We start from the raw sequence: 12,065 nt of genomic DNA, 5'->3' as shown, positions 1-12,065 counted from the left end.
ATTTAAGGATGGCAAAAAATTTAGGTCTATAAACATCATCATCAAAAGGTTCATACATTAAAAACAAAGATTTTATTTCATAAACACCCTTAAAAGCAACAAATTCTTCTATTCGTTCCACATCATAATAATCATATATACCATTAGCATAAGAAGCCAAGGTTTCATTATCATTAAATTTGCATGAAAAGGAAAGATGTGGAGCGTTCATCCTAGAGCAACAAGTATAATCATATCTCAAGCATAGTTGCCTAGCATACGAATGCAACATATAAATTTGATGCCATAATAATTTCCCTTTATGAATCAAGCGATAATCCCTAAAGTATTCACGTTGATCCAACGTTACACCCATTATCAAGTTGAATGGGGTTTTCTCAGGATTATAAAAGTAGTGCATAATATTTTTCACATAACGAGCAACGAGGGTTTCAGGAGGTTCCCCATCTCCATGAGTAGAAAGTACCATTAATTTTTTTGGTGTTTCGTGTTCCATTTCTTGTAGGCATCTCTTGTTTGATGCTCGAACCCTTGAATTGTGGATGTTGTTTGCGTATTAGTTAGTGAGTTAGATTCTCGGTTTTCTGCTCGAGTGAGTATATCTTGCATCATCAGTTGAGCTTCGTATAACTGACGGCTATGCAACTGTATTTTCTCAGTGGACAAAAAAACCGATGCTTACTGAACCAAATGGTGCATGCGTATGGGGCAAGCTAACCAACTCTACTGCAGAAAACTAGTACTCCCTCTGTAAACTAATATAGTAGAAAAGAATCCCGGCATCGATCAATTTGACATCAACAATTTGTTTGCCTCCTTCAGAGTACAGCTTGCATGCGATTTGTCCGGCATCACAGATGAATCACCAATAAAAGAAGAGTGCAAGATGCAGCCATAGAATTAAGAATGTGGTGATGCAAACATGAGTGAGAGCATATCATCAGATTATGTAACGCAATGCAGATCATAACGCCACCAGGCATCTTTGTTTATGCACATCAGATCCATACTACATTGGGTTTCAAACACCATCGGAACATTCCTAAAGTAGATAAGAGAGAAATCATTTGCAGGAACTATGTATTGTATGCATAAGAAGTAGCTGAACCAACCCTTTCCAGGCACGCGGTATGTATGGACGCCGACTGATGACGGCAAATATTCCTACATGAGTATGTATATGTATGTTCTCAAGTATCTATCCGTCTGATCAACACCACGTTCTGAGGCTAACGACATCGCAGATCATGGAGTTTTCGCCGTGCTTGCTTCGAGTAACCAACCATTACAAGGAATCTACAGGAACCTGGCTGTGCTTTACAGTGGGAGATATCTGAACAGGAGGTGACTTGAGGATGGTAAGTATGTAAGGTGACTTGCATCATGCTCTGGTATGTCTCAAGCCTACTGTCATCACTGCACAAATGGCGCAGATCACCAGGATTAGTTGCTTATCACTGATGAACAGACATACATAGATTTCTATGCACAAGTAAGCAGAGGAGCAAACTTACAACGCGTTTTGGCCGTTTGCCTGTCGATTCGACGGCGCTGCTGCTGCTGCGAGTACTACCTTGACCCCCTGCTCCAGCCTTGGACATATTGGCTGTTGTGTACATAAACGCAGAACAATAGAGAAAACGACACGAGTGAGTGTGATTGATCACTCAGGGAAGAGGCGCATAAATAAAGAGAAGAGAAAGGGGTGTGCTCACAAAATCTGCTCCCGTCGTCATTGCCGCACACTTGGCACTTGCATTTGGAGGTGCACTTGATTTTACGCCTCACGCAACCGCAGCGACTGGCGCATTCGGTTTGGCATTTACACCCAACAGCAGACTCCTTGACAGCCTGAAATAAGCGTGTCACATTTCAGGTACTAGGCACTTGGCAGAGGTCAGAGCAGAACGGCATTCATGAATGTAGTGTGCTCTCCTCTAAAGAAGAAGAAGAAGAAGAAGAAGAAGAAGAAGAAGAAACCTGTGCCTTCCCACGAGTCGTCACGGTCGGACCTGAAGCAGGAACCTCTTCCTTGATCCCGCTGCCCGGGAATAGATCCTGGAGCTTCCCCCGATTTCTGCAGTCGTTGCACTTGCAGAGGTCACAACAAGGCAAGCCAGCCCTGTTACATCTGCAGTTCCTGCACACAGCATATCAACAAGCAACAGTAAAATTGCAGCACCAGACAAATAATGTATCAGTTAACTAGCTAGTTGATGGATGCATCTGGTTGACATAATTCAACTCTGCATACCCGTTTTCGCACTGGGAGGTGGGACAGCTGCACCGTAGCATAGACCCTGGTTTTCGTGCTGGGAATGGCTTAGCCCTGGTATCCGGCACGAGGACCGCCACAACAGAGCCCGAGGGAAGCGTTTGAGCGGCAGGAGCTTTGTTCTTGGTGTGTTCAGCGAATTTCTCTGTGACCGTCTCTTCATTATCCAAGATGTTCTTGCACTTAGCACGGCACTTGCAGTCCTTAGAGCAGACCCCTTCATTTGTGAAACAAGCACAACCGCTGTACATAACAAAACAATTCGCAAGCTCGTTGGATGGATCAGTTTAAAAAAAGAAACTAGATAGATCAGGTTCATGTCATTTGAATTGTTTGCGGTTTTGCACGTACCCATGGAAGCAATTGAGGTCGGCACACGAGCACGTCTGTTGCGACATCACGGCCAATGATGAGGAGCTAGCTGCAATGAGAATATGAGATGCACAGTATGAGACAGGATGCATGGTGTGCGATGCACGATCAAACTTGCTCAGAAAATTTATGTTGAGCTAGACAATTTCTGAAGAAGGCATTCAGTTCAGATAAACCAACAGTGGGATTGTGCTCAAAAATCTATACTAGTACGTACAATTGAATAGGAAAAACTCATGCATCCAACTAGATATCAGAGATCTACACATGCTCAAACTTACTGCAATCCAAAGCATTATGCGCAGCCGCAGATATCAAAGATTTTTCAATCCGCATTACAGAACAAAGTTTCCAAGCGTCAGAGTTCAGAGTTAAATCTACAGCCAGCAAGCATTCACGAACCACGCCAGCAACTAAGAACTCAAGTAAACTATACATTATAGCAGATGAACCAACTAGTACATGACTCATTAACTTTGTGGAAGCAACTGAATATTGACACTCAGCAAGGGGAGAGATAAATATAATGGGTTCAGCAACCAATTTTGCTCAGAAACTAAGAAAATCAGAAGGATTTTTTTCTGAGAATGCGCTAAGAAACAAAACAGTTGGTAGGATTTTTTTGCTGAGAATACGGTAACAAACAAAAGAGTTGGCGGCACCATTAACAATCATTAATGAATTACACAAATAACTAAGAACCCAAGTAGACTATATATTATAGCAGAAGGATCTCAACATCAGCAGGTGCAATAAATACATATGGTTTAGAGCAGGAACCAAGAAATTTTAACAAAATGAAATAGTTCATTAATTATGCATCCAAATGCACCATGCCCATAGAATTTACAGACTATACTCAACAATGAACTAGAACTAATTCCGGAGAACACACGCACGCAATCTTGTCTAGGCAGAAAATACATGCATCCACCTACACGGTTGGCATATGAAATAGGCCAGCATTTTACACCGTAGGTTGTATGCTGCATTCGACGCAATGCAAGACGAATGTCAATCAAAAGAAGATGAATGCTTGCCTGGAGAATCAGAGCTAATTAACTTTGTGAAAACATCTGTATCCTAGAAAACACCCAGTATTTAACACTCAGCCAAGGTTGACAGATATATAATGGGTTCAGCAACCAATTTTGCTCAGAAACTAACAAAATCAGAAGGAGTTTTTGCTCAGAATACCTAACAAACAATACAGTAGGTGGCACCATTAGCAAGCATTCATGAATGATACCAGTAACTTAGAACGCAAGTAAACTAGCAAATGATTCTCAACATCAGCAGAAGATTGAAATACAAATGCATCCGAATGCAAGACAGACAGAACCTGTCATCGTAAAGGAACATCAAACAGGACAGCTCATCTTACAGCAATGTGCACACAAATTGGGCTAAGCAACGCACCAAGAACAAGTCAAGTAAAATTGCATGCCACTCGGTAAATCTACAGCGTCAGAGTTCAGAGTTAAATCTACAGCCTACTAGAGAAGAGACAGGCAATCGGTCGAACAGCCTGAGTGCACGCAGTCTGATCGATTTTGCTCAGGATTCAGGAACATGACCAGTAGCCAGCAACGAAACGACCAAATCGTGGTCATCGACGATAATCGTGGTCATTGACACACACGATTTCTTCCACCCAATCCGACGCTAGAGGATCCTAGGAGCACGAACGCCACCGATGACGCGCGCTCGCCGCGTGCCGACGAGGTGGAGAGGGTGGGGATGCTCTGCAGGCGGGGTCGGGGAGAGACGCGTGGTGCTTGCTCGCGTCGCGCCTACGGACGCGCAGCGGTGCGAGCGCTACGGAGGAGCGCGTCGCGAGGGGTGGAGATGGTTCTGGTTTGTCGGCGCGGCGAGAGGCGGAGAGGCGGAGAGGGCCTACGGTCGCGCGCGCAGCGGCGGAGCGGCATGGAGGAGCGCCTCCGCCTCGCAACGGCGCGCGCGCACTCGCCGGGAAGAGCGGAGCGGAGCGGCGCGGTGCGGGGAGGGGGAATGGAAACGCCGGCAAGCCCTCGCCGCAGGGCGTCCCGCGGGAGCCGCGGAACTGTAGCTAGGAGCAGAAAGGGGAGGAGGAAGCGGGGGAGGGGAAGCGACTAACCGAGATGACGAGGAGGAGGAGGAAGAGGAAGCGGGGGCCGCCGCGGTCGCCGCCGGTCCGCGCCGCGCCGCGTCGTCGCCGCTCCCCGGCCTGCCGCGCCGCGTCCCGCGTGGATGGTGGTCGGTGGCGAAGCGGAGGCAAGGCAGCCGTTGCACGGCTTCGCTTCCAACTTTAAATGGATGGATGCGCGGCCTGGGTGGGGTCGGGTCGGGTCGGGCCGGGCTGGCGCGGGCTGCTCGGGCCCGATCGATTGATACCGCCTTTGCCTCGTTACTTGCCCCTCAAGTTTCTTTTTCCTTTTCTCTTCTTCTGTTCTAGTATAAAAAAACGCACCCCTCTAGTTCGCTCAAAAAAAAACCTACCCCTCTAGTCAGCTTATTACTTACTCCCTCCGTTCTTTTATATTAGGTGTATTTATTTTTTAATAAAATTTACAATGTAAGATACATTTATTCTTTTTTCTCGTAATTTTGTTTTTGTATCTCTCACCTGATTGCAGGTATCTCTCCTTATAGAGAAAAAAAAGAGGAAATTATATCTCTCCCGATTGCATGTATCTCTTTGTTCCTAACCTAAACTATTTACTTGTCGTTGTTCATTGAATTAGACAAGGGTAACTTCGCCCTCAATTGTCTATAATTATGTACCTTGTCACTATGCCGAAAATAATACATCTTACATAAAATAATGGAGGGAGTACTACACAAGGGTATGATAGCCAAAATTGTTGAGGATGGGGCGTCGACCCGTTGACTGGGCAGCTGGGTAGCTGCCAGCCCACCCAAGTTCGAGCCTCAGCTCGGACGCGCGGAGTTTCTCCTATAAAAAAATGCCAACGAATGTTAGCCCTTGGGTTGGTCTCGCTTTTTTAACCTAAATTGCTAAACGGAGGATAAGCTCCATAAAACCCTTTATTTTGAGATTTTTGAAAATTACATATTTGAAGTTTCAAAAAAATCTAAAACAACCACACAAGTATAGACGGATGTATAATACATGTGTCTAAAATTTGAAGATGATATACATTATTGTGGGAGCTACACAAAAAAGAGAGTCGTCATTTTGAAATGGTGAACAGTACACACACGGCTCACTACTCTCTATGTTTCTTTATGTAAGGTGTATTTTTTTACACGGTGACCAAGGCATGGAATTTTATAGAATTTAAAAAAAATTACCCTTGGTTAATTTCTTGGTTACCGGCGAGTAAATCAATTAGTCATGTAAAGGAAGAGATACATGCAATCAAGATAGAGGTACTTTCCTTCTTTTCCTGTAAGGATAGATACATGATATCAAGAGAGAGATATTCTTTTTTTTCTAGAGGGCTAAGAAACGAATTATGAAGAACCGGAAGAAATGCACCTTACAATGTGAAATGTTATCATAAATAAATACATCTTATATTAAAAAAATGAAGGGAGTACAAAAAATGCATGACATTTTACTTTTTTTGTAGCTCCACGATAAAATATTTCATCACCAGACTTTACACACATGCAAAACACATCAATATGAACGTGTATGATTTTTCCAGAATTTTTTGAAACATAAAAATATGATTTTAATACTTTTTTTCAAAAAAGAGCTCCATGGAGCTCATCCACCAAGATACCCTATTCTATGATAACCCTATATTATGGGCCAGTTCTTTTGGGCGGCTAAAAAAATAAGCTGCCTCTCACCACTTAAAAAATAAGCCACTCCTCAAATTCGTTGAAACTTATAAATTAATTATTCCATAACTAACTTAGAAGCCACAATGAATAAGAGATGCGGTTTATAGGAAAACCCGGGGAGGGGCGGCTTAATTTTTAAGATACCAAATGAACTAGCTCATATATGTTTAGAAAGCACACAAACCTCCTCGTAGACTCCCTTAGCAGGGCGCCCAGCGTTTAGACTCCTCTGGCGATTTACCAGAGTTTGGATCAGATTACTCCAGGATCTATCCCCCTCGACTTCGGTTTATATTTTCTTTTTATTGGTCACACCGCCCTTTTATACCCATGTATGACCCCATGCCAAAGGAGTGGTTCTCACACTTCCTCACATGATTTTGTGTGCCCCTCTCTCTGGTAGGCCCCATGTCGTTTGGCCCTCAATTTTCTCCGGAAGGGGCCACCCCATGTGACTTTTAGTATTTGTTTGTGTTGTTGTATTCCATAGGGTAATGACCAACCAAAAGAAAGGCCCATTCTTTGCAAGAGTTCGGTCAGAGGCCCCGAAAAGGGGAGGGTCGCACTGGAAACCTGGACCTTCGTGCAGACATAAGCCCGATTTCTAAAGGATGTGCCACCGCAAAATTGGATATTGACTTTTTACTTATCACACCACCCTATGTTACCCATTTAATGACCCCATGCAAAAGGAATAGTGGTTCCAACACTTCCTCACACCAGTTCTTGTGCCCCCTCTCCGGCAAACCCCACATCGTCTAGCCTTTCATTTTATTTCGAAGGGATCACGCTGTTATGACCAACCTAGAGATAGGCCCACTCTTGGCAAGACTTGGGCTGGCGGCCTTCGAAGGTTGGAGCTTCTCACCACTAGTACAAAACAGGGCTTTCGTCACAGGGCAATATTCACATTAGTCCCGGATCAGTCACGAACCGGGACTAGTGTGAGCATTGGTCCCGGTTCGTGCGACTAAGGCATTAGTCCCGGTTCACCTGGGCCCTTTAGTCCCGGTTGGTGCCACGAACCGGGACTAAAGGTTAGTCCTTTAGTCCCGGTTTGTGCCACCAACCGGTACTAAATGGGCTTTGAGGCATTAGTACCGGTTCATGGCACGTACCGGTACTAAAGGGCCCATCAAACTCTACCCCCCCCCTTGGACCGCCTTTTCAGTTTTAGAAAAAACAAAAGAAAATGATGGAAATGTCAAAAAAATAAAATAAAAAAAGTTTCCCATGTGATATGTGGTCTAGTTGTTGGGAAAATTAACAAATATGAATTTTGACTTTATTTGGAAAATCTCTCTGCAATTTCTTAAAATGGGCATAACTTTTGCATACGAACTCGGATGAAAAAGTTTTTTATATGAAAAATCATCTACTCGAAAAGTTACATCCGAATTTAACCGGGGAACCCCGTTAAACATTTTCAAAATCCTCAAAAACCTAACAGAAAAAAGATACGGGGCTTTTAAGATCTGGAGAGTCAAAAAAATTCAAATTGTGGTCAAACTATGGTCAAACAATGGTCAAACTAATTATTCTACAATATTAGTGTTACTAAATAATTATTTCAGTTTTTTTGAATTTTGGTCAAATCTGGTCAAACTGTGGTCAAACTGTGGTCAAACAGTGGTCAAACAATGGTCAAACTAATTATTCCAGAAATATTAGTGTTACTAAATAATTATTGTTTTTTAAAACAATAGTTTCAAACTCAAACAGTGAAATGTGTCACTTCATGCTCAAGCTAAATTCCTGAGAGTTAATAGAATTGACATCTTACTATTGTCAGGAAAACAACAAGTGCAGACTTGGAAACGAGGGAGAATAGAACCCGGAAGTTAAGCATGCTCAGGCTGGAGTAGTGAGAGGATGGGTGACCGTCTAGGAAGTTAGATGATTTGGAATGATGAGGGGTGATTAGAGATTAGAGGATAAATTGAGCAGTGATGAGGGGTGGTGATTAGAGATTAGAGGTTAAAATAATTCAGAAATTTGAAAATCAAAAAAAAATTAAAAAAAATTCGCAAATTTTTTTTTCAAAAAAAGAAAATCATAAAATTTCCTCACCAACCGGGACTAAAGGTGGAGCTCCAGCCTGCGTCCACGTGGACGACCTTTAGTCCCGGTTCGTGTAAGAACCGGGACTAAAGGGGGGAGGCATTAGTAACGACCCTTTAGTCCCGGTTCAAAAATCGGGACTAAAGGCCCTTACCAACCGGGACAAAAGCCCCCTTTTCTACTAGTGCACTGAAGTCTTGAACCTTCATGCGGGATGGTCCGATTTGAGAAATCGGTGACACCTCAAAGTTGGATGTTGCCTTTTTACTCATCAAAACACTTTCTTATACCCCCATGTTATTACCCCATGCAAAAGGAGGAGTGGTTTCCTTTTCTTTTCTTCTTCTTCTTCCGTTCTAGTATAAAAAAACGCACCCTCTAGTTCGCTCAAAAAAAACTTACCCCTCTAGTCAGCTTATTACTAAATGCATGACAGCTCCATAGAGCCCTTTATTTTGAAAACCACATTTTAAAGTTTCAAATAAATCTAAAAAACCACACTCGTACAGACGGATGTATAGTACATGTGTGTAAAATTTGAAAATGACATACTTTATGGTGAGAGCTACACAAATTTGAAATGATGAATGGTACATGCACTGTTCACTATAAAAACTGCTCATCGCCAGACTTTACACACATGTGAAACACATCAATATAAACGTGTATGTTTTTTTCCAAAAAAAATTATAACATAAAATGTGATTTTGATTTTTTCGAAAAAAACGACCTACTCTATCATAACCCTACATTATGGGCCACTTCTTCTGGGCGGCTAAAAAAAAGCAGCCGCTCCCCAATTTAAAAAATAAGGTGTTCCCCAAATTCGTTGAGACTTCTAAATTAGTTATCTTATAACTAGTTTACAAGTCCCAATGAATAAGAGATGCGGCTTATGGGAAAAAATGGGGAAGATGTGACTTTTTTTAAGTTGTCAAAAGAACTCACTCATATATGTTAAAAAAAGCACACAAACCGCCTCGTAGATGTACACTACTACAAAAACAGCTATAGCCAATATGGACACTAATGACGCACTGTAAATGTGGTGCGCCATTACTAAATACTAATGGCGCACCATGTGTTGGTGCGCCATTAGTGTGCAAATACTAATGGCGCACCACATCCACGGTGCGCCATTAGTAAAAAAAATTTCTTTTAATTTTTTCAAAACTACTAATGGCGCACCGTGGGATGGTGCGCCATTACTAGTTCAACTAGTAATGGCGCACCACTCCCACGGTGCGCCATTAGTAAAAAATTTTCTTTTAATTTTTTCAAAACTACTAATGGCGCACCACTCCCAGCGGGCGGCGGATTAGGCACCGGCAGCTCCCCCTCGAGCTGATCTACCTTCCCCACCGGCTCAATTTGGTTATCCTCGCCTCCTGAGGTCGTTCCCATCGATCCCCTCCGCTAGGGTTTCGGTGGTGATGAGCCCCTCATCGCCGGCAGTCTCCTTCTCGTTGCTCCAGTCGGGTACGCCACCTCCCACACCTCCTGGTGGTGCTGGTGTTGCCTGGGTCATGCTCCTGCTGTGCACGGTGCCCCTCCGCCGGTCGGGAGGCGTGCTGCGCAACCCCGGCGTTGGTTGGCGCCGTGCGGTGCTGTGGCTGCTGCCTCGCCGTGCTGGTATGGTGACGTGCTCGGCATCGGCTACAACCCTAGCCCAATGAGTTCCACTTCTCCTCTCTGGCCTACTACTACTTCTACTGTCTTGGCCATTGTTGCCGCTCTGTTGATGCATTGCTACTGCTGATTGTTTTAGGGCCAACTAAAGGTTATTCTAATGTTGCCAGTAATTGTTGCTATCCCTTTAGTTGCTCATGTGGTCATGCCCTTGCTTATGTATCTGATTTGGTGTTCTGGTTTGTGTAAGAACTTGGATAATGCCTTATTGACATCCTACTGTATCTAGTTCAAGTGGTTCTAGGTTGTTTCTACTGTTGTTGGCACTATGGATATAGTTGCTGGTTTTCTTGTACTGTTAATTGTGCTATTGTTATCAGTTTTGTAAAACTGTTAGGATCAAAGGCATAAATTACTAGTCTAAGGCTATACTAATTGTGCTCAATACTACTGTCATGAGGCATGCTACTTTTTAGTTAGTATGCTACTGCTTAATGTCACATGTCATGTTGTCTATGTGATATGCTGCTTGCTGTCATTAGGAGGAGCATGAACCTTTGTCTTCTGCCTTTGATGGATCATCTCCAGCTTCTGCTATAGTCGCCGTTGACACAAATCTGGACACATCCACTCCTGACACTTATCGGGCACCCCCTGCACCATTGCCTTATGATGTTAGTTTGCCAGTTACAGAAAACCTAGGTAAAGCTCTTATGGGCTTTGAGGCTGATTAGAATTTATTTATTTTAGGCTTATTAGAATTAGCCTAGTGATGGTAGTGATGCAAGCTTATAATTTTTCATGTACAGATCTGGAGAAGTCAGATATCAAAAGAAAAACAGATGATCAGCAGGAATCTCTGAAGGTGGATGAATACGAATCATGGAAAAAGGTGCCCCTGAAGATAAGATCGAGGAGGAGGATGTTTGCCCTATCTGCCTTGAAGGTTGCTTTTCTCTTGATCATTTGTTGGTACTGTCTTTACTTGGTTGGTTGTGGAACTGGATGAACATGTTTGTGCTACTCTTCCATTCGTTATCATTATTTCCACAGTTTTTTTGTTCAAACATATACACATAGTGAAAGTTGGCCACCGTAATAAAACTGAGTACACCATGACTACCCCAATTGATTAATATTTCTTGATTTTCCTTCTTTTATATGCATGTCTAATCTCTGATTTATCCATATATATGTTGGCCGACAGAAAACGGTCGAATCTTAGTGCTGCTGCCCCATGAACACATTTTTTTAATTTGACTGTACATTCAAATGAAGCCAAGTGGAGTAGTATACTGGTAGTATAGTATAATAATATTATCAAAAGGTAAATGCCCTGATTATTTAGCTCTGTCAGATAAATACTTGTCGAAAGTGGGCTCCTATCAAAATTCATTTCCATTATAATCTTACTCATACAATATTCACACCATGTAATTCTGGAAATATATGCTCATATCTAGTTCTGCATAAAAAATGACAGTATTGACATGTTATAAATAGTTTGTTTGTCATTCTATTTATTTTGTTACATTTTGCAGGGATAAAGTGAAGAAAAAGAAGAAAAGATTACTAGAAGATTAGTTTTAGGATTTTCTTTTATTTCCTTGCAATTTTCCTTTTATTGGAAACTTGTAAAGACATTGTAATATTCTTACTATAATAAAAATTATGATTCTATTTCATTTTTTGTTTTTAAATTATTTTTCCTTATAGGTTGTTTTCTGTAAATTTAGATTTTTTTTGTTTTCCAAATACATTACTAGTGGCGCATTTAAGCCCTTATTAGTGGTGCACCTTCCTTTATTACTAGTGGCGCACCTATAAGGTTATTAGTGGCGCACCTGGAGGGAATACCAGTGGAGCACCGAATGGTATACTAATGGCGCACCACATGGTGCGCCGTTAGTATCTGGTATACTAATGGCGCACC

The 12,065-nt window shown here is 42.5% G+C and overlaps 1 protein-coding gene across 1 annotated transcript; it reads right to left on the bottom strand.

The window, feature by feature from the left end:
* Window positions 1–915: 915 nt before the first annotated feature.
* On the bottom strand, window positions 916–4,891 carry LOC123183323 (protein lin-54 homolog). The gene is made up of 7 exons (XM_044596107.1): window positions 4,764–4,891; window positions 2,627–2,696; window positions 2,255–2,518; window positions 1,981–2,140; window positions 1,716–1,851; window positions 1,515–1,606; window positions 916–1,416 (listed from the first exon to the last, which is right to left on the bottom strand). The coding sequence occupies exons 2-7, from the start codon at window positions 2,671–2,673 to the stop codon at window positions 1,414–1,416; spliced, it is 702 nt and encodes a 233-aa protein (XP_044452042.1). The 5' UTR covers window positions 2,674–2,696; window positions 4,764–4,891; the 3' UTR covers window positions 916–1,413.
* Between the last annotated feature and the right edge of the window lie 7,174 nt (window positions 4,892–12,065).

Source organism: Triticum aestivum, chromosome 1D (genome assembly GCF_018294505.1).
Source record: "Triticum aestivum cultivar Chinese Spring chromosome 1D, IWGSC CS RefSeq v2.1, whole genome shotgun sequence".
Classification (NCBI taxonomy): Eukaryota; Viridiplantae; Streptophyta; class Magnoliopsida; order Poales; family Poaceae; genus Triticum; species Triticum aestivum.
This window is presented reverse-complemented; position numbering and strand designations above follow the sequence as displayed.